This window comes from Phoenix dactylifera, unplaced genomic scaffold (assembly GCF_009389715.1).
Source record: "Phoenix dactylifera cultivar Barhee BC4 unplaced genomic scaffold, palm_55x_up_171113_PBpolish2nd_filt_p 001569F, whole genome shotgun sequence".
NCBI lineage: Eukaryota > Viridiplantae > Streptophyta > Magnoliopsida > Arecales > Arecaceae > Phoenix > Phoenix dactylifera.
Window position 1 is genome coordinate 966 of NW_024068876.1, and position 25,898 is coordinate 26,863.

The 25,898-nt window shown below is 37.3% G+C and overlaps 1 protein-coding gene and 1 long non-coding RNA gene across 3 annotated transcripts; one reads left to right on the forward strand and one right to left on the reverse strand.

Annotated features, from left to right (window-relative positions):
- Positions 1–294: 294 nt before the first annotated feature.
- On the reverse strand, positions 295–2,216 carry LOC120108820. Its single transcript, XR_005510006.1, has 4 exons — positions 2,202–2,216; positions 979–1,151; positions 733–872; positions 295–603 (listed from the first exon to the last, which is right to left on the reverse strand). It is a non-coding gene; the product is annotated as an uncharacterized LOC120108820 (long non-coding RNA).
- Positions 2,217–14,716: 12,500 nt separating this feature from the next.
- On the forward strand, positions 14,717–23,856 carry LOC103719910 (inositol phosphorylceramide glucuronosyltransferase 1). Of its 2 annotated transcripts, none has more exons than XM_008809403.4 (11): positions 14,717–14,900; positions 15,066–15,297; positions 16,685–16,805; positions 17,433–17,618; positions 17,715–17,878; positions 19,508–19,618; positions 19,841–19,978; positions 20,097–20,228; positions 21,308–21,593; positions 21,682–21,805; positions 23,030–23,856. In XM_008809403.4, exons 2-11 carry the CDS (start codon positions 15,067–15,069, stop codon positions 23,169–23,171), a joined length of 1,635 nt encoding a protein of 544 aa, XP_008807625.1. In that variant the 5' UTR covers positions 14,717–14,900; position 15,066; the 3' UTR covers positions 23,172–23,856. The 2 variants fall into 2 exon arrangements, with proteins under 2 accessions (XP_008807625.1, XP_008807617.1); XM_008809395.4 differs by having other exon boundaries at positions 14,777–14,982.
- Positions 23,857–25,898: the final 2,042 nt, after the last annotated feature.

Consider the following 25,898-nt stretch of genomic DNA (forward strand, 5'->3'; position numbering starts at 1 on the left):
CAATAAAATTTTTCAGTCTTCACTTATTATGGCACATAGTTTATAATAAAGAGTAAACTGAGTACAACAGCGTGATTGCTGCTTCAAGGAATAATTCAGCTCCCAACACAGTGATCATTAGAAGTTAGCAACTTAGCTTATGAATTCTAACAAACAACCATCCAAAACTACATGCTAGAATAGACATGTCAAGAAAAACAAAACATGTAAAAAAAATGCATTCAAGCTTCATGTTGTCAGTAAACAGTGATGCTAGAAAGTGAAACTAACAATTAAAGCAAGCCTCTTTGAGGAAAAATCAATCTTATCAAACCTACCTTCTCAATTCTTGAAGGATCAGAGGCTTTCTTTGCCTCCTCGCGCCGAGTCTCATAATCTTTTATAAGCATCTTCCCATCAGATGAGCATAAAAATGGTGAGTTTTCAAACTCCCATGTAGCATGCTCATAATCAAGACCTTTCCATTTCACAAACCACTCATGATAACAATATGAAATATTATTACCAAGCCCACAAAAAACTCATCAGCTAATTTCAGGGCATCAGCAACCTTTTCTGCAACAACCTGTGAGGCTCAGTCCATTCTTGCTTCCATCTTATGACCTGGAAAACATTAAATTAAACAAGAAAGATAATTAGCAAAAAATATGCAGCTTATAGTTTACAAAGTGTTAATAAGAAAATGGAGTGGCAAAATTGTCCATGATGACATATTAAATATCCATAGGGAACCTTCTCTTTCTGATATCTCCTATGAAATTTAGATACAAGTGTAGGAGCTTCAAGAAGCATCTGGCTTTCCGGAATCCAATGGTTATGGACATGGGAAACACCTTCATACTTGACAAGATAAACCTTGCCATTCTGCATTCCTAGAACCATAGCACATGTGCAATATTAGCAAGATTGACATTATTAATTCAATTCAACAGAAAATCAATTTGCAAGTCTCAAAATTTGATTGATAATCATTCTCACCCTCTTTAACATCCCAAATGGATTCAATCCCTTTAGATACCGAGTGTACCCCAAACTCTATCTTTTTTTTCACGCAACATATACAAAGCCAAAGGCCAGGAGGAATACTTTGCAGAGGTGGATCCAGACAAGAAAGATGGTAGCTTCTTTTGCAGCCTTTCCCATCACAACATCTAAGATTACACAGATAATTTACCATTTCTTAGTTACATAAAAGAGAAATTAAGGTACCATGTAACAAAGGAAAACACACAAAACACACACACACAGAGCCACAGAGGCATCCCAATATCCTTTCTTATTTCAGACAATGTGAACTTAAACTAGCATGTAATATAGGAGTTCAAAAAACTGAATCAACAGCAGTTAAAAATAAACGGCACTGGAAGGGACTTATAGAATCTAATATGGTCACTAACCATAAACATAAATCATAATCATCAATCATTACTCAATTATTTAGCATTGGCTTCATGAATGCATTTCTATCCATTTCATATTATGATCTATTCCCAGTAAGGAGAACATACACTGGTCTTACCAAATCCTTCCGCGCAATTTCTATCCATTTCATATTATGCTTCCCTCCATTTTCTTGATGAGGTTTATATAGAGGTATTGCATTTTTTCAGATGAAAAAGAAGAAAAAGTTTTGTATCGATCAAGCATTTTCTCCTTCTTTCCCTCCCTGATATTGGCTCAACTGGATCAATAGTAGTTGTTCTTCAACAGTCTAGGATCAAAATGTCAAACTTTGCAGTTAGTAGTCTAAAAAGTTTCTGTCATGCGAACATCTCTGGCAACTGCAGGAGCACAAAACAATTCTCAAAGTCAAGATCACATTCGTAAATTCAGTAAATTTTATCAGAAGATTAAAGAATCTAAATATGACAGATACCAAATACATAAAAATATGGATGCAACAAAAATAGTACATTAACATCACAAAATCAATTTATTCTTAAGGTGAACAAGGCACCCATGGTTATCGACAATCAGAAATATGAAGTTCACTTCTTACAATCAATAATTTATTAAAAAAAGATTACCTTTTGTAAATGAAACATTATCTTTAAAAATATATATATCAAGCAAACCCATGATAGGATGACAAAGACCACATATTTATGATTTTAAGAGTTATGTATTTATGCTTTTTAGACGAGAGCTAGCATGTACACTGACATCAAAACCAAAAACAGATAGCAAACAAGGTCACTCACAAAAGCAGTCCAGGAGTGCTTGCAGATGATGCAGGCATTGGCATCACTTTCTGTTTGAATTTCCATTGAGGATTCCTTCAAGTAAGTTGAGCTAAGTTGCTCATTTGGAACCACCTATGCAGTCACTGACTTCAAGTCTTCCCCTATCCTAATGCAAGTAATTAAAGAAAAGAAGGCAACATCAATTTGCAGATAGCACACTTCAAAGAAAAAAAAAAAGAAAGAAAAGAAACTACTACAATAAGAAAATTAGATGAAAGTAACTTCTGGTGAAACAAAAATTTAGTTACCCCCATCCATAGGAACGGTGACATTTATAGTATCAGCTGATGGTATGAAGCTTTGCCTTTCAAAAATAAAAACAATGTTAGGATAAATTGTACAAGTACACAATGCCTGGGTGCCATACATTCAGCAGAGCTACATAACCATGAAAATAAAGTGTAAACATAGATACAAGGTACACCGTACATTGTAGATCCAGAAAATTGTTCTGTAGTTTCTAGCACTGAATTTCCTTTAGCTTCAACCCCTTGACGGCACCCAGCAACAGTCTCATCTTGTGTGGATTTCCAACACAACAACCGTCTCTAAGACTCCTGCAGAAAGAGAAAATAAGCATACCATAAATATTTCAGCCGACAAAACCAAAGGATATTAATTATACCAAGGATCACCGAACCGGTACCGAAAGTTGTACCAGTCGGCGACCAGTACGGTTCGATACTAGGGTCCGAACCGGTACCGAGCCGGTTGGGCGTACCGGTTCACGCACGGGCACGCCCTTTTTTGGGGGGGGGGGCGGAGGGAGTTCTCTCTTTTCAAATATTTTTTAATGTTTTCTTGATGTTTTCTGATGTTTCTATGATCCCGATTTAAGTTAGATGATGCATCTTATTACTTAAAAATGATACAAATTATAAAAAAAATAATATAAAATGTCTTCAAATCAAGATACAATCAATTACATACTTTTAAGTCCAACAAACATACATAATAATATCTAAAATCGGGTCGATGGCAATGCTTCTCGTAGATAGCCAAACCATCAGCATAATTATTGTCGTTAGCCCCCGGTTCGCACCGAGTCCGAGTCAAACCGGACGGCTATCTATACGACCCGATCTGTGACCGAGTCGGCTCTATTCGGCCTAAACCGAGTACGGCCCGGTTCGGCGATCCTTGATTCATATTACAAATTGCAAAGTCTGACCAACATGTTAAGCCAAGAGTTAGAGATGACTTTGCTGACAAACAACTATTACATTTTTCTAAGATGAAATGAAAGAGAGCAGAAGCATAAGGCAAACGAACAAGGTGCAAAATATTGCACAGCCAGCAATGCCCTACCAATTTCAATAATCAAAGAACAGGAATCAACAGAAAACCAAGTGACCAAAGTGAGGCCGAAATTGAACCAAGGTGGGTACATATTAATACAGTAAGTGAAATGCACTTCCAATTTTGAAAGATCCAAAGAACAAGAAGAGAGGGTGGGAACTAATACCAGAAAAACTCACAGATAAAAACAGTATGGTGGATCGGGAACAGTTGTTAGCAGGTTATGACTGATAAGAATCTATATAACTCCCAAATTTTTAGTCCAGACTTCCAACACATTAATAATATGAAGCTCAAGAAAGGAACTGTGTTAAAATTAGTTACTTAATATGCATGCTTACCAACTAGCCTTCTTGCTGCACTACTTAAATAAAAACAAACAAAAAGATTATGATAAAAGGATTACAAGCAGCTACTAAGAGGAAAAAAGAGCATACCTCATGTTTCTGTTGTGCTGTTTACGAATGACCATAATTCCCTGATCTTCAGAAGTCTGCACCCTGCCCGAAAACACCTGGCATATAAATAATACACAGAATTCCTGAATCTCATATGCACGAATTCATCCATGAAAATCAAAAGTTACAGACTTGTATAAAGATCTTTGGGAACAAAATCATTTGGCACATCAAATATATTTTACCACTTAAAAGCATGTCCACACTCTCAGTGGAGCATATAAAGAATATATCTCTCAAGGTTCAAAATTCAGGATGGTTTAAGGCAGCCAAATGAAATTCAAATTTGGCGGTTTCAGTGATTTCAGTTCATTTACAAGTCAAGAAAATGACAAAAAGAAAATGACAAAAAAAATGGAAGTATAAATAGAATCAAAACAAGCCAAGAAGATGCATTAAGTACATTTTAGAGTATTGTACTGTTTGGACTTTGGACCTTTCAGCATATTATGTCACTTTGTGCAATTTGCAAGCTTAGAAATAAATGTTAAAAGATTATTAAAAATAAAAATGTATAACACTTATTTAGAAATAGAAAAATATAATTAAAATAAGTAAATTCAAAATAAGTTAAAATAAGATTATATGTCATTTGATATAAACCTCATATAACCGTGGACCGTTTATCCTGTTCACTAGGATTAGTTCGAACGATCTTTACTCATCTAGGGCCACCATGGTTTGGTAATTAATTTTGCCCAAGCACTAGCTTAAATTATTTCTAGAAAGCATCTTAAGTCACTTTTAGCCAACTAGCCACTTCGAGGAAATAAGGAACTTCCCCGCTACGTAATAAAAACCTGACTAGACTTTTTAGGTGGACCTCCAAACATGCTTAAGCAATTTCATTTCCCTATCATCTTTCATGTGACACATTCATATCATATCTTTTTATGGAGAAAAAGACTGCTCTGAGCATGTGATTTGCCATCCAAAAATAAAAAAAAGAAATGAGTAGCAAGAAATGATAATTTGCGGTAAGAAAACACTCTATAAACAAGATCAGACATTTGTTTTGAATAGTAAGCTGTAACTGAATCAAACTTATTTCTCAGCAAAACATGGTTGAGAACATTAAGTGCTGTAGTCCAAAAAGGTTGTTCTTGAGATAAAAAAGGTAGAGTCTACATTCAGCAAGGCATAGGGGAAACACTTCTACGACCCCAAAAAGAAGAAACATGCCCAATGGCCTACCAGTCTTATTCTGTTCATAAACCTGCACTAGAATAGAAAGCTAGAATTAGTTAGTATTATTTCACTTTTATCCCTTTAAAAGATAGCACATTAGTGTCTTTCCAACCTTTCTCTAAGGTTAAAATGGAGGAATTAGCTCGCCCCTTCTCCACAAGGTATTTAAAAAAAAAAACTCATATTTTTTCACAGAAGCCATAAATTCTTGTGATACTTGTCTTATAGAATAACAAATGAAACTTGTTTGGGAGCAACAGGAAGAACAACAAGAGCAGAGCATTGAAAAATCTGGGCTTACCATGGCGGCACACATCACTAGTCCTGCTTTGGTAGGACATGCTGGGTTTTGTTTGTTACTTCAAGAATGTCTATTCACATTTCACAGTCATACCAACCAAAGGGCCTTAGCAGGGGTAGAACTTAAATGATTCAATTCCCAAGTTGCTCACCACCACCCTAAGGGAACAATATTTCCAGGGAAATAATTGCTTCCATCAGATATTTGGCACCACCATTGGATATAAAGAATCAAGAGGAGAACCAAATAAAACAAACACTACCTTGAAAAAATAAGGAGAATCTGAAGTCAACATTATGAAGGGAGAAGCGAGAAAAATGAAAGCACACCTTTGAAGTTTAAGAGCACACTGTGCATCGCTCCAAATTTTTCTTTTCAGTCATGGAAGGAGAGGAGGACATGGGCATCTGCTGGTGGAAGTTTCCAGAATAAGGATTTGTTTATTTGATGGTCTTACTGAAATGGGCCCACTTTCTGGATAAAGATCACCAGCAAGGGCCTTATCTTCAGAGGAAGACTCTACCAGTTCTGCAGTTCCGAGCTCCTCTCTATCAAATTCCACATGCATTAATTCTGTCGCCTTCAACATTGTTCTCTCTTCGAACATCACCACCACTATTTCTCTTTGGCAGTGCTCCCGAACTGGAGAAGATTGTAACAAAATACCACCGCACTTTGATTGTGACCAAACCATCTTTCCAGTTCTAGGCCTCATTAGTTTCAATAAATCTCATGTTTTCATGCTAGCAACTAGGTGTCCTTTTTCCTGTCTTCCCACAGTTTGCCCAATGTCAACTCAGCAAGGATCTTTTGGAGTCAGAAACTAGAGCCCTCCACAGCTTTCTTCAAATGTTTCCATCGGAACATTTCCACCTAAAGCCTCCTTCTTCCTTTTCTTTCACTGCAATTCCATGTCCATCCTTTTTTTTCAACTCCATAGAATCACAAGCCCCAGAATCAAGTTTTATCTCCGTGATGATGCTGTCCATCTTTCTGGTGCATTGCGGGTAGCATCTAAAAGGTCCAAAATCAGCCAACAGAAAAAAATTAGAATGCATGAATTTGGCAAGTAAAATCAAGCAAGGATGCCAGAACAAGCATAGCTAGAAGACAAAGTTACTTTATTTTTTACAACAAAAGTAAGCATCATGCAGATATAAAGAGAACCATATTACTGCTTCATGCAAAGGTTTTCTACATGACAATGTTTTGTTTCAAAATTGAATGAATAGGCATAAATAACAATAAAGAAAACTTAGTTGAACTGTTTAAGTATTACCTGAACTTCTGGGTTTCTTCACCTGTGGCTTAAGTAATGCCCTGTAACTGCGTGCATCCAATCTCTTTTCTCTTTTTCAATAATCCATCACTCTTAACATCAAGTTTCTTGTCTTTCTCTCTTCTTGGTGACTGATTCCCCTAAGTTTTCTTCATTATTCACTTCCTTCACTTTCTTCTTCTCCGTCAGTGGACTTGAGCTTTTGTTGGACATCTTTGAACCAGATGAAACTTGAAGCACTGTACTTCTCAATTCTCTCTGACCTTCTCAAAGGACTTTGTGGCCTTTTCTTCTCAGTTCCTTCCAACTTCCTCTTATCTAAAGAAGCTGGAGTTTGATTTTTTAGGCCTTCCAGATTTTTGCAAGCTAGAAAATGCACTCATTTTTTTTCAATAGGTGTTTCCCTAGTTAGACCTTTTTCAAATTAGATGAATCCATTGATGCATTGCCCAGGGTGGTCGGACTTTTGATATCTTTTGAATTGATTTTATTATTTCTGCATTTTGAGCTGCCATTTGCTGTTGAACCAGAAGCAATGGACCCTTTCATATCCTTTCACTATTCCCCCAGCACTCCTCGTCTTTGAGTTGCTAGTGCCTTCATCCTTATTGAGACGTCCTGATCGGGTACCACTAGCCATCTATTTTCACTTGTAAGGCACTACAAAGCATAATTTCAGCATGTTTTGACCAAGTGGACCTGCAGAATTATATGGGTTGATAGTAATCGAAAGAATAGAAGGTTAGTTGATTGAAATCAGAGTGGTGAGCCCTCCACAACTCATAAGAGTAAAAGGAAACTAGGGGAAACAAAATAAAAGAACAACCCTTCGATATGTATGATCACAATAAGCCTGCCATAAATGCAACCAGATGGTCATTAATGAAAGTCAACTCTAACTTAAATCAAGAACAAATTGAAGGCTTTCCTTCAAATTCAGTGAGCATAGTTAATTTGCTATGCATCTCCATATGTGTGCAATTCAGCTTTTCTACCCCGAATAACTATAAAATACTTAAGCTTATTTCTAATCCATTCTAAAGGTTAACAACTATTTCTCCATCTGCAATTTAAAAATCCAAAGAAATATGACGTTCACTCTCCTTTCCAACCATGGATCACCTTCATCAGAAGCAGTACTAATATAAGCCCTCAACTACATTGGTAATTGTACTGGTTCGGAAATACATTCAAGACATGCAAGACGAAAATCTACATTCCCACTTCCAGTCAACCAAAATAATATCAACTAAGGTATGCAGAGATAAAACACTGAACCCTAAATTCCAGAAATGTACGTGTTTAATTTCAAGAAAAGAGAATAATCTAAAACTCGCGTATCAAATACCGTTAGACGACTGCTTTGAATTCCAGGACGACAAATTGTGAGGAAAAAGAAGTGATCTTGAACTGCGACAAACTAGATTCTAAGAAAACCAACGCAGTGATTACACTAGCTCCAGGGCCGTTGCCGTGATAAAACCACGGCTATCAAGGAGACAACAACCCTAGTTGTCGGACAGGTCGTATGCAGCAATGACGAAGCTCCGCAAAAGACAAACCTTCCCGACCACTCCTTTAGCCGCTAAAAACCCTGAGACAAACCCAAACAAACGGCGAAAATCCACGCTAAAAGACTGCGGGGGAAGGCAAATCAATAACCCGGAATCGGTTCTTGCTCTCTTTCCCCCAAGATTTTATGGAGAAAAACATGAACATGTTTCGGACGAAACCCTAGAACGAAAAAAAATGACGGGAATCGAAAAGGAAAGAAATAACTGACGTCGACCACGAACTATTGGAAAGGAAAAGAAAACTGCAAAGAATTATAATTCTCGAAAAATCTGTAGAAATTTGGCGAGGAGAGGGATAGAAGATGGATGGAATCAGGGTTCTTACGATGGAGAGAAAACATCGCTCCTGGCTACGGCGACGCGGCTGGCGAGAAGGGCGCGGGGTATGGGGAAGGGAGAGGGAACTGCGGGCAGGGCGTTGGAAAGAGAGGAAGGAAATCTGACGGTATTTCCACCGGAGAGGTATAATAACGTTGAGGACTAACATGAAATTTAGTTTGACCATAAACGCCCCTGACGAAGGACCGTCAGTAAGGAAAGAACAGCTGGCCTATAAGATTAGGATCTGGAACAAGTCCAATCACAACCGTCCGTCTGTTGTGTACTATGCTCTCTACTTTCGAGGCACCTTTACTGTCCAGGCCTTTAAATTCCCTTTTTTTTTTTTTTTTTTTTTTTTGCCTCCCCCCATTTGGTTGGGGTTGGGAGGAAGGGACGCTCTTCACGATTTTTGGCACCTGAGCAGGACAGATGGGTGAAATCCTTTATAGCTTAGATTATTGAAATATGTAGTGGATATTTTCGAAATAAAATTATATAGTAGATTCCAGCAAGAATAAACACACACAAACAAAAAAGTGAGATTTTTAAGAAGTTGTAATTTGGTTGCTTTGACAATTTAACTCTTCAAATCATGCTTGCAGTATGGCCACAAGTTAAACCAAATCCTATTTGATTAGCATCTGTCAAGGAATTAATCCTTAATCATATCACTCTCCAGCATGCAAAGATAATTAATTAGAAAATTAAATTAGATGATTATGTATGTAAGACGAGAGATATCAAATTTGAGAAGAAAAGATAATTTTTATTCAGAAGAAAGTGTCATTTAATGAGCATCCTTCGCAAAAATGCAAGCGTGATTGTAGTTTGCTGTCTCTTACATCATTAAGCCATGTACATCAGAATGCTCTGGTGGGTAATAACCTACCTTAAATAATATATGAAGTCATATTTGTCAAAACCATTATGTGTGTGACCTCGATAACTTTCAATCATTATATTTACATTTATAATGGAATAGATGGTATGCAACCTAAATTACGAAGCTAATACTACTACCCCTCATAAAACCACCAATCAACTATGTGCATGGATGTGTTGGTTCCAACAATTACAACACATTTACTAAAATTTAAGAAATTAATTAACAACTAGGTACCTGTATCTAGAGAACATATATATGCCACTTAAATAACCCATATTTACTAAAAATCAAAAAATTAATTATTACTAAAAGACCATACAATTTAGAGGCATGTCTCACTTATTCAAGCAACATGGTTCACTTAAGGCAATAACATGATAGTGCAATCTAAATTGTATCTTGATCTCATCTTATTTAGCATCATACCTAGAATATTTTAAGTATAACAATGACTTTAGGGACTTACTATTGATTTATAGCCTCACCATATGATGAGATGTTATTCTCTCCACGTGTTAATTTTAAAATGAGCGGCCCAGTACCTCGATCAGAGATTATTAAACCGTACTTTTTTTTAATCTAGGTGAGGGTTTGAGGATTTGGTTCCGTTGAAATTTAGAAGTATGAGTGGTCATATGTTGCATGATTTATGTTGCATGATTTTATGAAGTAGCAATACAATCAATAGCAAACTAAAAATATTCTTTCTATTACCTTAGCTATGAGCCTTGTTTGTTTCCAATTGTACACGTATGCATATGCGTGCGCATGTAAGAGAGAGAAAGAGAGAGAGAAAAGGGCTAGAACTTGCAATAGGTTCACTTTCCATCCATTCACATGACCATCCATCCATCTTCTCCCATCTCGATACCTTTGCCATCGCATTCATCGTCCGTGAGCAATTCGTTAACAAGTAAATATACTTGCCAGTTGTCCTCCCTCCTATCCTTGACATCTTTCATTGATTTCCTTTTTTTTCGGCGGTTGGTTTCTTTTTAGTTGCGATTTTATGTTATCTTTTAGGCTTTAAATCTATTGTCCTGTCAAAATTAACGCTACTTCTTGGATTCTAGAGCTCCGATGGTTTTTTATTTATTTTGTTTTTTTATCGATGATCTAGTTTCTAGCTTACCTAAAAGAAATCTAGTTCTTGAATGGTGCAAATCAGTATCTCGGCAAAGTTGATTCTGATCGGATCACATTGTTCCCAAAACACTTCAAGATTTTGCAGTTTTCACACTGATTTGCAGTGAACAAATTAGCTTTAGCATTTGACTTTTTGACATACATGTTAAGAAACTACTTTAAAAACCATTTTTAAAATTAAACTCCAGTTTTCTTTTTATTTGTTCCACTACATAAGTAATAAATTTGGAAAATTTTACAACTATTCTTCTAAAAACTTATTCATTTTCATGGAAAAGTCTTAGTTTTCATTTTTATGGTTCATGGTTTTACTTGCAACCAAATATACTAGTGCACATAGTAATCTCTCCTTGAGAAAGAAAATCCACACAACAATAAAGTAGAAGATAGGAGGAAGGAGCAAAAAGAAAGAACTCTCACAAAACAATGGAGAATATAACTTGAAATTTCAATCAATTCAATATACTTTTTACAAAAACTAGGAAGCACTTATGTATGCTTATGGGATCTCTTAAACCTAGCTATAAATATGCTCGTATTAATTTATTGCTAAGAAGGTAAAGAGTCTTACAAATAAGGAAAAAAAGAATATTCTTTACAGTACGCTTCTTGATTAGATAAAATCTCCCACTCATTTTGGTATTGTTCGAGATCTTTGATCCATCTTGACATCAAGTCCTTCCAACTCTATATATATTTTGTTCGTACCAACTTTATTTAATTAGATCTTTAAAATTGTCTCTTAATCTATAGTAGTCCAAACTTACTACCAATTATCTTTGTTTTTTTGTCATCTTTTGACATATATTGGCTTAAGTATACATTAGGTAAGTCCATGACATGTGCATCACATACTCTTAAAGTGGCTCCTTTTCCAAAATATGAAGATTAAGTATCGTGCATGATTTCAAGAGCTCAAATGTGCTATTTTCAGCTTTCACCCTATGCAAATCAAAGTTTTTTGCGTGCAAGATTTTTAAACTCTAATATCTTTGCAAACTTGATGGGGGTCTTATATCCATATGAATCACGATATTCATTTTCTCTTCTAAAATGGAGGCTTTTTATCAAGGGTTCTTAAAGAAATCTGGCTGTTCATAGTTTTTCTTTGTTGTTTTATTTTTAAGGTCAGTTCTTGGTGCAAATGGAATGCTTTATTGGGGCTTTACATCTTAAATCCATACCTAGCACTTAGACTTCTTTACTCTAATTTTGATGGCCAGTGAGTTTTCGTGTGTTTTTGAGAACCAATGTTCTCTCTCACTTTAGTTTTTGTTCTTGACTTTTGAGTCCTATTTATAAAATTTTAAGATTTCCAATTGTCATCAAAGTCAACATCAGTCCCTTTTTGTTTAATGAATAAGCTGATCCGAGCACAAGCTTAGATTGGATCTTGCATTTTTTTCTATTCAATTATTTTCCTCCTCGGCACTTACTGATCCAACAAAATTTTCCATGAGTAAGCACGGATGCAAACCTATAGCCTTTTAAGAATAGAAAGACAAGAATGGTTAAGGTAAAAGGCACTTGATCATGTGCGTTATTATTATTATTATTATTAAAACATTTTATCTCTTAAAATTCAATCTGAAGGCAACGATTTTGTGATACAATCTGAGGCAACGCTGTTTGGATTAGCTAGTTAGGTAATAACAAGTATGAACACACATAGAGGTAGTAGTGTAAGTATCTAGAAATTATGCAAGAGAACTAAGTGAGTAATTTAATATAGTTCATCTAATGAGTGCTAGGAATTAGAATCCTTTGACCTCCAAAGTCCATCTAGTCGTCAGAATATTAAGGAGTTAAAATGGTGATGGATGATTTTTTCTGTAAAATTTATATAAATATCTGAAGACTCCATCTTGAATTATCTCCCCTGATGCCTAGGATTCTTCTGCTAAACTAAGTTGCTATATTTCGATTCAAATATACAACAACAAATGTTATTTATTTTCACTCTGGACGAGTTTAAGGAGCCGCAAGGCATTGATGGTCAGTTCATATTACTTCAAGTGGCACCTTTATGTGGTCAAGACAACAGCCGCTTCCCTTTTGCATAATGGGCATTTCTTCTTTGATTGATGAACTGGTCCTTTACCAACTTGTCAGCAGCAAATTGCTATTAATCCGAACATCTTAAGAATTCAGAAAACTGGAGCATTAATTCAGGTCTTTTGTGACTCTCTTCTCTTTCACCCTTATTCTCCAAGCCAAATGTTTATCTCACACAACATTGATATTAATAGAAGAGGATGGTATGGATTTTTATGTTAGTCTTTATAGGAGTCTTGCTTTTGGAAGATGGGAATAATGGAGGTGGAGATGGGATGAAGTTTGCATAAAATTTTGTGTATTATGATCTGCATCATTCTGTCATGCAATTTTTCCTCTAAAGAATCTAGCTTTCTAATCTTTAGTTATGCACATGTTGTTTGCAGGGGATTGAATTTGTTGGTGGATTTCTGTCTCAATTGGCTCAAGAGAAAAGAATTGATGATTGTGTGAGAGCTAGGTGCCATTGTATGTTAATTACGGGAGTTAAATTTTGCCGAACCAGAGCACCAAGAAACACGGTCCTCGCCATCTTAATTTTTCTGCGATAGCAAGGGAGGGAGAGCCAGCCACTCTAATCACCACGCCAAATAATTGGAGTTCACCATCCAAGATTTAAACCAAGAATTATTGGCTGCTAAATAGAGGGATGTATGATCATTTTGAGTGGGTATCCAAAAGGAATACGAAGATCCAATTCATAATCTCTTTTAAATATTTTTTAAAAATATTTCGATCATACAGCTTAATAGAAGATAACGGTCGTTGCTGCTAGAAAATGAATAGCTATCAACAGCAATATATTATTCCGGTTTCTTGGTGTTCAAGCAACGACGACCTGCCATTAAAGTGGCTGGCTAGTCCCCGGACATGTCATGAGGCTACCCGAGCGATTTGCACCGCCCACCAGATCTGGTTGGCACGGAACGCTCGCACCTTTGGCGAGCGTAGGATGTCGCCAAGGTTTGTTGCGGAGTCCGCTCGTGTACTGGCGATGGAGTTCAGACCTACCAGCCCTTCAGATACGACCTTGATAGCTCGGGACACCTGGGGTTCCTTCTCTGCTCCGGCAGTTCTTCGGACGGTGTTCTTCACCTGGGAGCCCCCACCCCGAGTTTCCTCAAGGTCAATTTTGATGGCTCAGTACTAGACAGTGGTACACGAGGCGGTGCCGGCTTTGTCATACGTGACCCTCACTCTAGGGTAGTGGCAGCGGGCGGTTGCCGGCTATTTGACATATCAGTGCCAGCGGCGGAGTTGCGAGCTGCCTGGGCCGGCCTTTGCCATGCGCGGCGGGTATTGCGGGCTAGCTCGATCATCTTGGAGGGCGACTCATCCACTGTCATTGGGTGGATTCGGCGGGAGAGCATTGACCATCCTCTGATCCGGGATATTAGGATGATGGTGAGGGATGTTGTGGCCTTTGAGGCTAAGCATGTATTCAGGGAGGCCAACGGGGCGGCTGACTGGGTAGCTGCATATGCAGCACACCAATCGGGATACGCCCTGTGGGCAGGAGAGCGGGAGCTGCCATCGGCACTACGCGAGATTTTGTATTTTTGATGTTCTTGGGTGTATTCGGACACGCGTTGTTTGAAGAACCCGTTTTAAGCAAAAAAAAAAAAAAAAAAAAAAAAAAAAAAAAAAAAAAAAAAAAAAAAAAAAAAAAAAAAAAAAAAACTGGCGGAAGAACGGCACCATGACACGCATGCTTATTCTGCTACCATACTTGTCTTCCTTTACTTTTCTTCGAGTATCAGGCCGTCCCCTTCGGCACCGCTGCACTGCTAATACGGGCATGATAAAGTGGGCCAGTAAAATTAAAATGCGATGATGCATAACTTCATTCTTCGATTGTCCCCTGGTTCGCACGAACAACAAAGCAACGGCAAGTTGATTATTTTTGCATCCATCCTCTCACGTGCAATGTTCGTGCCAGCTACAAGTCGGTTCGAACTTGTGTTCAACGCTGGTTCGGACGAGGAAGAAGTCTCCGTCCAGTCGGCATATGCTTCAATAAATTTGCGATAGAAAGTTTTGAGTCGTAGGAGAAGCCGGCGCGCAGGATATCTGAAAGGCTGGAAGAGAGGGCGGTTTTCCTCCCTCTCTCTATCCGCGTCTCCCTTTAGATCTTCTCGAGGGCGGAAGAGGTGAGCAGAGTCTCTCCGAATTCTCTTTAGGGTTTAGGACGATCCTCGACCGGATCCCCATCTCTCTTGCCGATCTTTCGAGGTGATCTTAGCTGGCTCTTTCTAAATCTGGTTTCTTGTTCGTTTTCGCTGGTTTTATGGATACTGTTCGTTTTGATCTCTCAGGATGGGGCCGTCGGCTTTGAAGCTAGGCTTCTTGGCGGTCCTTGTGGCGGCGTTGATGGCTGGCAGTTGCTGGGCGAAGACGGACGAGGCCTACGTGACCCTTCTGTATGGGGATGAGTTCCTCCTTGGGGTCCGAGTTCTTGGGAAGTCGATCCGGGACACGAGATCCACCAAGGATATGGTTGTTCTGGTCTCAGATGGCGTCTCGGACTATGCCAAGAAGTTGCTCCAGGTATTGATTGCGTTCTTGCTCCAAAAAATTCAAACTTTAGGGTTAGGCAGTTTCTTTTCATCATTTAATATATCAGTGCTTGAAATTGGGTTTCAAGTTTCTTGATTGCCTTCAAATCAGAATTTCATAGCTTATGTTTTGCAACATAAGAATTTTGAATTAGAAAGAGTATCTTTTGTTATATTTGTTGATTTTGATTTTTTTGTTTAGAGTTCTTGAGCATTGGTTGTCACGTGGCATCACCCGATGCATTAGATTTTACAAGAAGTTCGCGGTTATTATTGTGAATTCAGCAAACAACATGACTCGAAATCTTTCAAGCAAAGTAATTGCAGCTCAGTCAAATGTTTGTTTGTGTTTTTTTTTCTTTACTTGGTTGAAGTAGTTTTGTTATAGTTAACATCCCTTGAAAGTACATGGAATAAAAATTTTATGGCTATGGTTTTGTAGTGTTTTTGGGGTTGGATTGCTGTAGAAGATGTAATTTTTGGGTATGGCGATAAGCAGACAATCTAGCTACTTTACTTGTCAAGAAATTAGGAGCTTAACTGAGGCAATTTGATGTCTTGAAGCACTATTCCACTTGCTGTTTGGAGAGAGAGTCTTGGAGGAGTCTCGAGATTTGAAGGACCTAGTGCTGATGGAGTCTTACTTTTTATCATTTTAGCATTTCTTAGAGGGGGATAGATTGTTGCCATGCAGTGATCTTTGTAGTGTGAGTATCTTATTTTTTGATTGTGGATATATCAAACCTTTCCCTTTGCATTTCTCCTTGTTTTCTTCTTGATGATCGTTCCCTTGCCACTTATCATCGCCTTGATTCCCTAGAGTTTCCTTTGGCACTGTTATTTGGGAAGAAATTCTAGTTTTCGTGCTGAATTTTAGTATTTAGTACTATGGTGTAAAGTCACTCATATTACAAATAAAAATATAAGACATAGGTGCTTTAGTGAAAGTAAACTTTCCCATGATAGCCATATTGTACATGGAAATGTTAGTCTGGCTTGCCTATGTCATTATAATGCTTTAGCCACATTGGGGAAAAATTAGGTCAAAAGAATAACTTATAGGCGCAAGCAGATAGTAGAATTTTCTTAAAGGATGCCTAGATGATAAAATAGCTATTTGCTCAACATGTTGAAGATGCTCTATAGGTGACAGCTGGTGCCAGACACTTTTCAACCATTGGGATTATCTTCCAATACAGCTAAGCAACATGCACCTTTGGACAATATCAAAAAATGAAGTATATTAATTAAAAATCTCCATCTTTGTCTATTTCTTTCATCGCAAATTTTGGACTTTTGGCTTAATGTAACTGAAGATGTTTATGTTTTACTGAGTTGTTGTTTTGAGTACTAACTTCCAGCATTGGATGATCATTTAGGCTGATGGTTGGATTGTAGAGCCTATTAGTCTGCTGGCTAATCCAAATCTAGTGCGACCAAAAAGGTTCTGGGGAGTCTACACCAAATTGAAAATATTCAACCTGACAAAGTACAGAAAAGGTAACTTATTTTTTCAACACTATCATAACTGATACACGTATTCCACATTGTTAATAAAATCTAAACATATAGCCAGTAAATAAAAAATATATGCTATTGAACTTAGCAAAATATTCTTGTAATTTAGTGATTCAGTAGTTTATCTTATTAATTGCAGATCATTCTCTTATAAGAGAAATGACAATTTATTTAAATTTCTTATATCAGAATTAATAATTGTCAAATTTTAGTTAATTTAAAAAAATATAATAAGTGGGTTAAAAATAAATTGAGTTGGTTTTGATAGAGGTGATAGGAGATAATTGACAGGATAAGCTACAGTAATAATGAAATAAAATTGCTTAAGTAAGAAAAAGAAAACATTTGCATGACGACGAGGCGGACGAGTAGATTCTAGGGGTTGGTAGATAGAGAATGATTTATCTTAGTGGAGATAGAGATGAACTTCTATGTATTTACATAGAAATATCTTAAACAGTCGCCTCTTTATAATTCTTTCAAATGAAACCTAGAGTAATTTCTTTTCAGTAAGTAGCATTATAACTCGCTAGAGTTTTTTTTTTCTTTTGCCATATTTTGTTTAGTATAATTGGGTTCACCATTCTGAGTTGTCTTGTGTTCCTCTAGTTGTATACCTTGATGCTGATACAATCGTGCTGAAGAATATTGATGATCTGTTCAATTGTGGAAGATTTTGTGCAAACCTCAAACATTCTGAAAGATTGAATTCCGGAGTGATGGTTGTGGAGCCATCTGAAAATGTTTTCGAGGATATGATGAGCAAAGTCAACACCTTATCTTCTTATACTGGAGGTCTCCTTCCTCTTGTTATCTTTTATTTCAAGCTTGTTGAGTCTTAGTTTATGAGTCTTAGTTATAATCTTATATATTCTTTTCTAATGTCCACAGGTGATCAGGGTTTTCTCAATTCATATTATGCTGATTTTGCCAATGCTCATATATTCAAGCCTTATTTATCTTCTAATGTGATCAATAGTAGACCTATACCTGAAATGGAACGGCTCTCTACTCTATATAATGCGGATGTTGGTCTTTACATGCTGGCCAATAAGGTAAACAGTGTTCATTGTAAACAAAAGTGATGCTTGTTATTATTTTCAGAACTTTGCTTCATGTAGTGTTGCTGCATCGTATTTCTAGACATGATTGGCCATGCAAATTAAATAATTTCTTGACTCCCATGTGTTGACCTTGATGTTTATGACAGACGGTAATCTATGCTCTGAGAAAATATTTACTTCATCTGGCTCATAATTCTTAATCGTGTAATCTGTTATAAAATCCATAATTCTATGTTGAAGTCTCTTCAACTCGCAGCAACTACCCGACATCTGGATACAGATGGTGCAATTATACCTTGTAGACACCTTGGTAGTGTACTTTATAGTTTTGATTGCTTATAGAACAACTTCTTGGAACATGCTTCCTTAAATAGGAGGGCTGATAGTCACCACCTGTATCAATGGGTACATCCTCTCCTCTTAACATGTGGAATGCTTCATATAATCAATTTATAGGGTTTTTTTTTGTCTTGTGAAAAATATATTTATGGTTCTGTGACTTTGAGCAAGTGTTAGTTATTGAGTTTGTAAGTAAATTCTTTTTCTCATCAGTTTGAATGTGCTTGGTCTGATGCAAGTTAGGAGCCCAAACTGCACTTCCTCTAGAAGTGTGTAGTTCCAGGTGTTTGTTTTGGTCTAAGTGACAACTGTAGAAGTCCAGTTCTAATTTCAGCAAAAATACTGAAGTCAACTTCCTCTGGGTTGCTTTGAAGTCAGGTTCTGCTTGGGTGATGGGGCATGTATGCTGCTTTAATGTCTTCCCACTTGCCCCCTGCCTACAAGTGGCCTACTGAAGCAGCTTTTTACTGATAAATGTTGATGATAATACTTGCATTTCTGTGCACCAAATTCCTCCAAAACAAACAGCAGAATTCATGTTCTCTGAGTTAAGGTTCAAACACTTCTAAAATTTATGTGGGAAGAAACACCTGTATGCTTACTCCACCTTATACGACCCAAGATTGCCTCCAATTAATGATGCAAATTTAGTTGGAGCCCTAAGTTCCAAGACCCCCACACCGTTGTCATCTCCAGCTATATTGGCTAGCCATGGGATTTTCTGAAGTCATTTTACAGTCGGTGTAACATATTACCTTTTGATCTTATCCAAAGCATTTCTACTCCCTTGTGACAGAATTGAGGTATCAAGAATCATAGGACATTGCATTTCTTCTATTGAACTTGTCATTCATATTTGTGATCTCATTTATTATACGTGATGCAAATTTTAACTTTTTATAAAGGAAATAAGGCGGATTAGTTTTCTACTTTTCAGGAACCAGTTCATTGGTACTTGCTTTGACCTGTACTTGATGAGCAAGACACGTATTTTAAAAACTACCATTGAATTTTGTTTCCTGTCTCATTCAATTTCCTACTGAAAGGATTTTGAAATGAAGAGTTTCTCTTTTCCTTAGCAAAAATTTCTTGTGCACGTTTCCTTAGCAAAATTGATTTCAACTGAATGATTATATGGAACACCTGGGTTAGTATCATTCTGCCTTAGTCTTGTTCCCTTTATTTTTCATTTGATTTTGTTTGAACATCTAATTCAGTCTTTTAAACTGCATATGTTTTGTTCCTACCTGCTGATCTCTTGAAGACATGTTTTATGTGCAGTGGATGGTTGATGACGAAAAGGAACTTAGAGTCATTCATTATACGCTTGGCCCGCTTAAACCCTGGGACTGGTGGACAGCTTGGCTTGTAAAACCTGTAGATGTTTGGCAGGTTTTTGTTCTCTGCAGCTTTGTTTGTTGCTTGTTATCTCAATGTGGCATCTATTATTTTCTCCTGGCTACTCTCATGTTGTTATAATCTTTTTATAATTGTGCATTGAACTGGTCAAGCAGTTTTTATATTTGGCTGAACTAAAAGAGTTGAACAACTTTGTTCATTGTGTATTTTGCTCCAGTCAAATTACGATTTATCTTTTGTCTGATTATGCTGCAGAATGTCCGCGAACAGCTTGAAGAATCTCTTCCAGGAACTGGTGGTGGAACAAGCCGTAATGAGCAGCTGCTTCTCAAAGTTCTGTTTGCCATTCCCATATGCGCTTTATTGTTCTGCTACTATAGGTCCTGCATTCAGGTTGGCAAGTAACAAATTTTAGATAGCTGGTGCCTCAAAATTCTGAAAACAGAACAAGACATGTGGCTTTATAAAACAAAACCACTGATATTATGATTTAATTGTGTTACTGCTGCAGATCAACAGGGACTTATTGAGTATATGTGAATATGCTAGACGTATTTATTACAGATTCAAATCTGGTGGTGGACTTCCTACTTATGCTGGTGTTAGTGTCGCTTCATCTTCTATCATTAACTCAAATCAACAGGTATGATCTTTCCTGATGCAAAATCATATAACTTGTTTTCTATTTGTTTGTAAGAAATCACTTAATTCTTTTGCTTATTGAACTTCACATTGGATACATATAACATCATTGATACATATTTACTCCATTTTGGTGTGAAAGATTATGTTCAATGTGTTTCCTGATCTTTATAAACTGCCATGATCACATTATTTTATACTGCTTTCACAGTTCCTCAAACAAGCCACTTCAGGGGCTACCATGTTAGGGGTGTGATGTAATCACAATTAGAAAGGTAAAGGCACCTACAATTGGTATGAAGTAATTCTTGAGAATTGGAATGCCAAGATCCTGTGATTTTTAAATGTAGTGAAATCTTTTGGATGTGTTCCATATAAGATAAGTGAGTGGGTAGAGATGAGCGGCAAGTGGAGCAAGTGCATTGTTGTGGTGTTCTAATATGCATATCTGAAGCTAGTGCACAGGTTTCGTAGTTTAAGTTGACTGCCTTTCTTTCAGATGCTAAGGTGTTCCATTGCACATAGTTATCCTGTGACCAATGTAAATAAAAGGGCTCTTCATTGAACATCAATATAAAACTACTGTTTTTTCATTTTTATCTTTATTTTTATAAGTATCTTATCTGTCTGTTGCAATTTTTAAAGCGCTACCACAAACGTACTACTTCTTGTAGTCAGAGGACTTCAGAGATGACCTATGCAAATCAGGCCGGACCTGCTTGGGCCTATGTTGGTGAGGCTTGGGCGGCAGGGATTTTCGGCCTGTTTGGGCTCACAAATTCAAGGCCTGATGAAAATTTGGGCCAGGTCTGGACTTGCTAAATTTCATAAAGGCTAAACAAATAATTAAAGTATAACGTATTTTATATCATATATCAGTTTATATGTCTAATATATTTTATTGAGCTGCTAAATGAGTAATTGAAACCTTTGTTTAACCCTGCTGAGCTTGTGGTTGAGCAGCTTGTTTTCGTAGGCTGTTTCATCGACCTTGAGAGATTCTTATTTAGAATTTTTCCTTGTCGATTGTACGCCAAATACCCATTACATGATAGAACTATTTATGTGCTGCCTTAACAGTTTGCAAATGGCGCATATTCCAAGCTACCTGCTTATCTGGGTGCAGTCTCTGCTGTTTTTTGTTTCATAGCTGCCATAGTATCTGTTGCACTTGCATTTGCAGTTGTACCCAGGCAAGTGATGCCATGGACGGGTTTGCTGCTAATGTATGAGTGGACATTTACTGCTTTCTTCATGATATTTGGAAGTTATCTGCGCTTGGTTTACCATTGGGGAAAGGCCACATCAAATCATGCAGGAACCATTTCCACATACATGGACTCTTCCAACTATGACTCGGGCAAAGGTTTTTAAAAATTTAAATATGCTATCTCAGCTTCTACATATCTTTAGTAGGCTTTTCTGATTGTTATTGGGCTTTACTAATGGTGCAGGTCATCAACGCCATACATCTAACTGTGACATTGCCACATGGTTTTATGGCACAGGGATGGCTCTGCTAGCTGTTGCCACCCCTGCATTGCCATGCGCATTAGGGATCACGGCCCTTTTTGTAAGGTAGTAGCTTCTAAAAGATTCTGAGATTCTCTATATTGCTGATCAGTATGGACTACACTGCATCGGGTGAAAATTAAGTTTGCTATTTGAACTGTTTCTCACCAGCCCTTATAAAATACAGATCGCAGTTCATCATTCAATGTGAAAGTATCCTTCAAATGCAATCTCCATTACATGTGATCCTGTTTCTGATAGACATTATTATCATACAGAGCAAAGTTTGTGCAACAACGAGCATTCTTGAATCTTCCTAGTAGCAATTAGTGTTCCATGTTGTCAGGAGTTGAACTTAGTTTGACTGAAATGCTTTTCATGAATTAACCAGAAGACGCCTCCTCAAATTCCCTTACTATAAATTATAATACTGTTACAGTGAACAATTGAATTTATAGTATCCATGATTTTCCAATAGAGTGGTGCCTCAGCCACTCCAGGATCTTGGTTCTTGTGTCCTTTTTTTGCTTCCAATGCTTCTTACTGGCCTTGAATCAACACTTCAACTTGTTCTTTTTGCTGCAAAAACTGGTTGTGAGTTTCCATTTTTAAAATTTTTGTCTTTTTATGCGATCCGTTTATAAGGTTCTTTTGGGATATAGCCACCGACTTCATGTGCAGATTCTTTCTAGGCTCTTCCACTTACATATTCTTTGGCAGCCATTTAACTTTTCTAGCAAATATCATGTAGATGATACTATGATAAAATTCCTTTTCTGGAATGCTTATAAATGACAACTGCATTCGAGGCAGTTTAGCTGCATTCTTAACATGCAAATTCCAAATGATCATGTGTATCTTCCCCTTCTCCAAATGATATCTGATACACTCTTCTCATCTTTGTCATCTTCACTGGCTGTAGGTAAGAGACTCTTTTTGCCAATATTACCAATTAACATCAGTTACTCTAACCAATTAAAATTTCAATCATCCTCATGGTCATCATTTTATGCTCAACATATGTTGCTCAAGCTTCTCTAAATGCTCTTTGAAGATTTGTTCATTTCTTTTTTTCACATCAATTCTGTGCTAGTTGACTGAATATTATCAGAATTCCTCATCCCATCCTGTCAAAAGTTTCCTGACTTAAGCTCTAACCTAGCAGGAATTTTTTTTTTTTTACTAGCAACTTGTTTTGAGTCTTCATCTGCGTACATGAAATGCTGGATAGGTAAGAGATTCCATGGTATCTCTCAATTATTGATTCTATGCCTTTTTCTCACTTCACAGGTTAGGTTTGATGGCAGCTGGAGGTCTCGTATTGGCATCGTTCATGGCGTATGCTTCAGAGCATCTTGCTATCAGAGCCTTTGTTAGAGGCCTTGATGATCGTGATCAGCCAAGAACTAGAAGTGTATGTTTATTGTGTTGACTGACGGCGAGCAGCAGTAACATGTAATTTATAACTGCTTGCTACTTGTATACATCATTTTGTGTGGGGTTGTCTTCTGTATGGCTATTTCAAAATTTTCACGGCTCTGCAAAATGTAATATCTTATTCTTTGGCAAAGAGTCACAGATGATGAGGGTTAAATTTCAAGGCCATCAGCTGAAAATCAAAGGGCTACTCTTCAGCTCGATGTATGAAACCTGGAAAACTAAGGAGCTGCTAGCAAAGATCCTGTTGTTAATCTCAACTTGTCGTTGATGATGGATATGTGGTCGGGGCCTCAGTAATGGATGTCCGTATGTTCCTCTTGGCCGGGTAGCTTTTGTTGTTTTTTCTTTTGCAGTTCTTAGAACCTATGCTGTGACCTGCTCCTATAACAATTTCAAGATGTGGCAACGTCGTTGTGTCAGCCTTTATGATTTAAACCAGTGGTTATTTTGTTAGATCAGGAGCAGGGAATTACTGCCCGCTTTGTGAAGGAAGATTACAGGATGCCAGTCCTCGTTGCATCTTATGTAGACTGAGCAGGTTAGCTAGATTCTTGCGTAAGCTGGGGTATATTTATTTCATAATTGAGTGGGTATAATTTTCTTGGTGTGATGGACTCTATAAATTAAGCTGTTATATGTGAAAAATATGAAGTACTGTGTTTTACCTTTCATGGCCATGCGAACATTGTTCTTCTATTCATTTATCATTTTTGGAAGTTGCCTGACACTGTGTTGATCATATTTTTGCTGGGTGATCTGAAATGGAGGTTGATGGTCCACTCTGAATTTTTGTGCTGATTATTCTCATTTCATTTTTTTTCGTAACTCCATTTCTTTTCCTAATGCTTGCATTAATAATTTCAAATACAGTCAGGTGATCAATGATATTGGGCCTGCTGCTTATTTTACTTAGCATTTTTGACTGATCAGTTGTCCTTAGTAGTTCTTGCTCATTGATGGAGCGTTATCGTTGACCTTGAAAGAGTGAAGGTCTTGTAGGCTTGATGTCTTCGATGTTTGTGCTCTCTTTTACTGTTTGCTGGTTCTTGTGGCCTTCCTGGAGATGTTTCTCTTCATCATTCTGTGAATTTATGCTATAGCTAACTAAAGTTGCATTGCAGTACCAACTATTTATGCTACAACTAACTAAAGTTGAATGGAGGTTTTTTTTCCTTCCAACTATTTTTTGTATTTGAAATAACGATCAACACTTGTGATGGTGGCGTCGGCAAACAGTACCAATTTTGGTGCTGAAATGGTACCGGAATCATCACATGCACATGCCGTCACTTGAAGTTGCTGGGAAGCACATGTCAAGAACATTGATAAATGCAGTCTATTTTGGATGAATGCTCATCGCTCTCTGGAGTATGCTCTTCCCACAGGCCGAACAAACATAATCTAAGAGTTCGTTTGGTTCGTGAAAAACATTTTTTCTCATAAAAATATGATTTATGAAAACAGATTTTTGAGAAGAGCATGTCTGAAAAAATATTTTTGGCATGTATCGTTGATCATAGAAAAGTGACAGATTTTCAGAGTGTTTAGATTTGGTTGATTATCCATTTTTCTGAGAAAGTTATGTATAATTCTTATTATACTCTTAATAAAAATTAGATTTTTAATGTTTTGGATCAAATAAGAATAGTTAAAGGGTCTTTTGAAAAAAAATAAAAATGTTTTGATTTTTGGCTCACAAAAAAGTAATTTTTCTACATTTTTGATGTAAATTTTTTTTTCATAAAACGTAGGAACAATATTTCCACGAAAATATAATTTTTTCGTCCCTCATTTGAAAACTTCAACTAGTCATCTTTTTGAATTTATATATATATATATATATATATATATATATATATATATATATATATATATATATATATATATATATATATATATATATATATATATATATATATATATATATATATGCAACCAAACGAGCTTTAAATGGAATGTGCCTCCCATGCTCTTCCTGATCCAACTAAAAAATTTAGAGATGGAAGGCGGCTCTCATGCCCGAAATGCGCTAGTGCAGGATGCCAGGATCTCCTCGCTAATCGAGGCACAACGGGCATCCGGAGCCACCTTCCAACCAGCCCGCCCTGCCACGTGGAGATCTCCTCATTGTTAAAGGTCGTCACGACGCGAGATTTCGATGATGCATAGAAATCGTTTGCAGCCGGACCCAACCGACCGGGTTCGAGGTGAACCAGCCGGGTTGGTTGGACGTACCATCGCGTTCGTTCAACGCAGTGTCTCTCTTTCGTTTTTTCCGCTTTTCTTTTAAAACTCAAAAGCAAACGGATGCTAGGCCAAAAAAAAGGCCAGGGACAGGAAGATAATAATCAAATAAAAAAAGGGCAAAAAAGAAGCACGTGACGACGGAGAATAGCGTTGAATCTAGGCGGACCCGTCATTATTTCGGTCTGGGAAGACACGTGGCTGGCGTCCAGTAGGAAGGTCGGCAAGGCAATGTTGACGACCACGGACCCAATCCCGCCAAATCTTAGATCATAGTCGACGGGACACACTTCGGGCGGTCAAAACCGTCCAGATGAGCGCTAGGTGCATCACAAATCAACTATGCCATCCGAAATGCGCGACACCAATAGATCGATCTATTTTTCCCTGACACGCATCTCAACAAATTCTCCGGGACGATTCACACTGCACGATAGGCGCACAAGCGACGGATACTATTTGCTATGTTAGATGT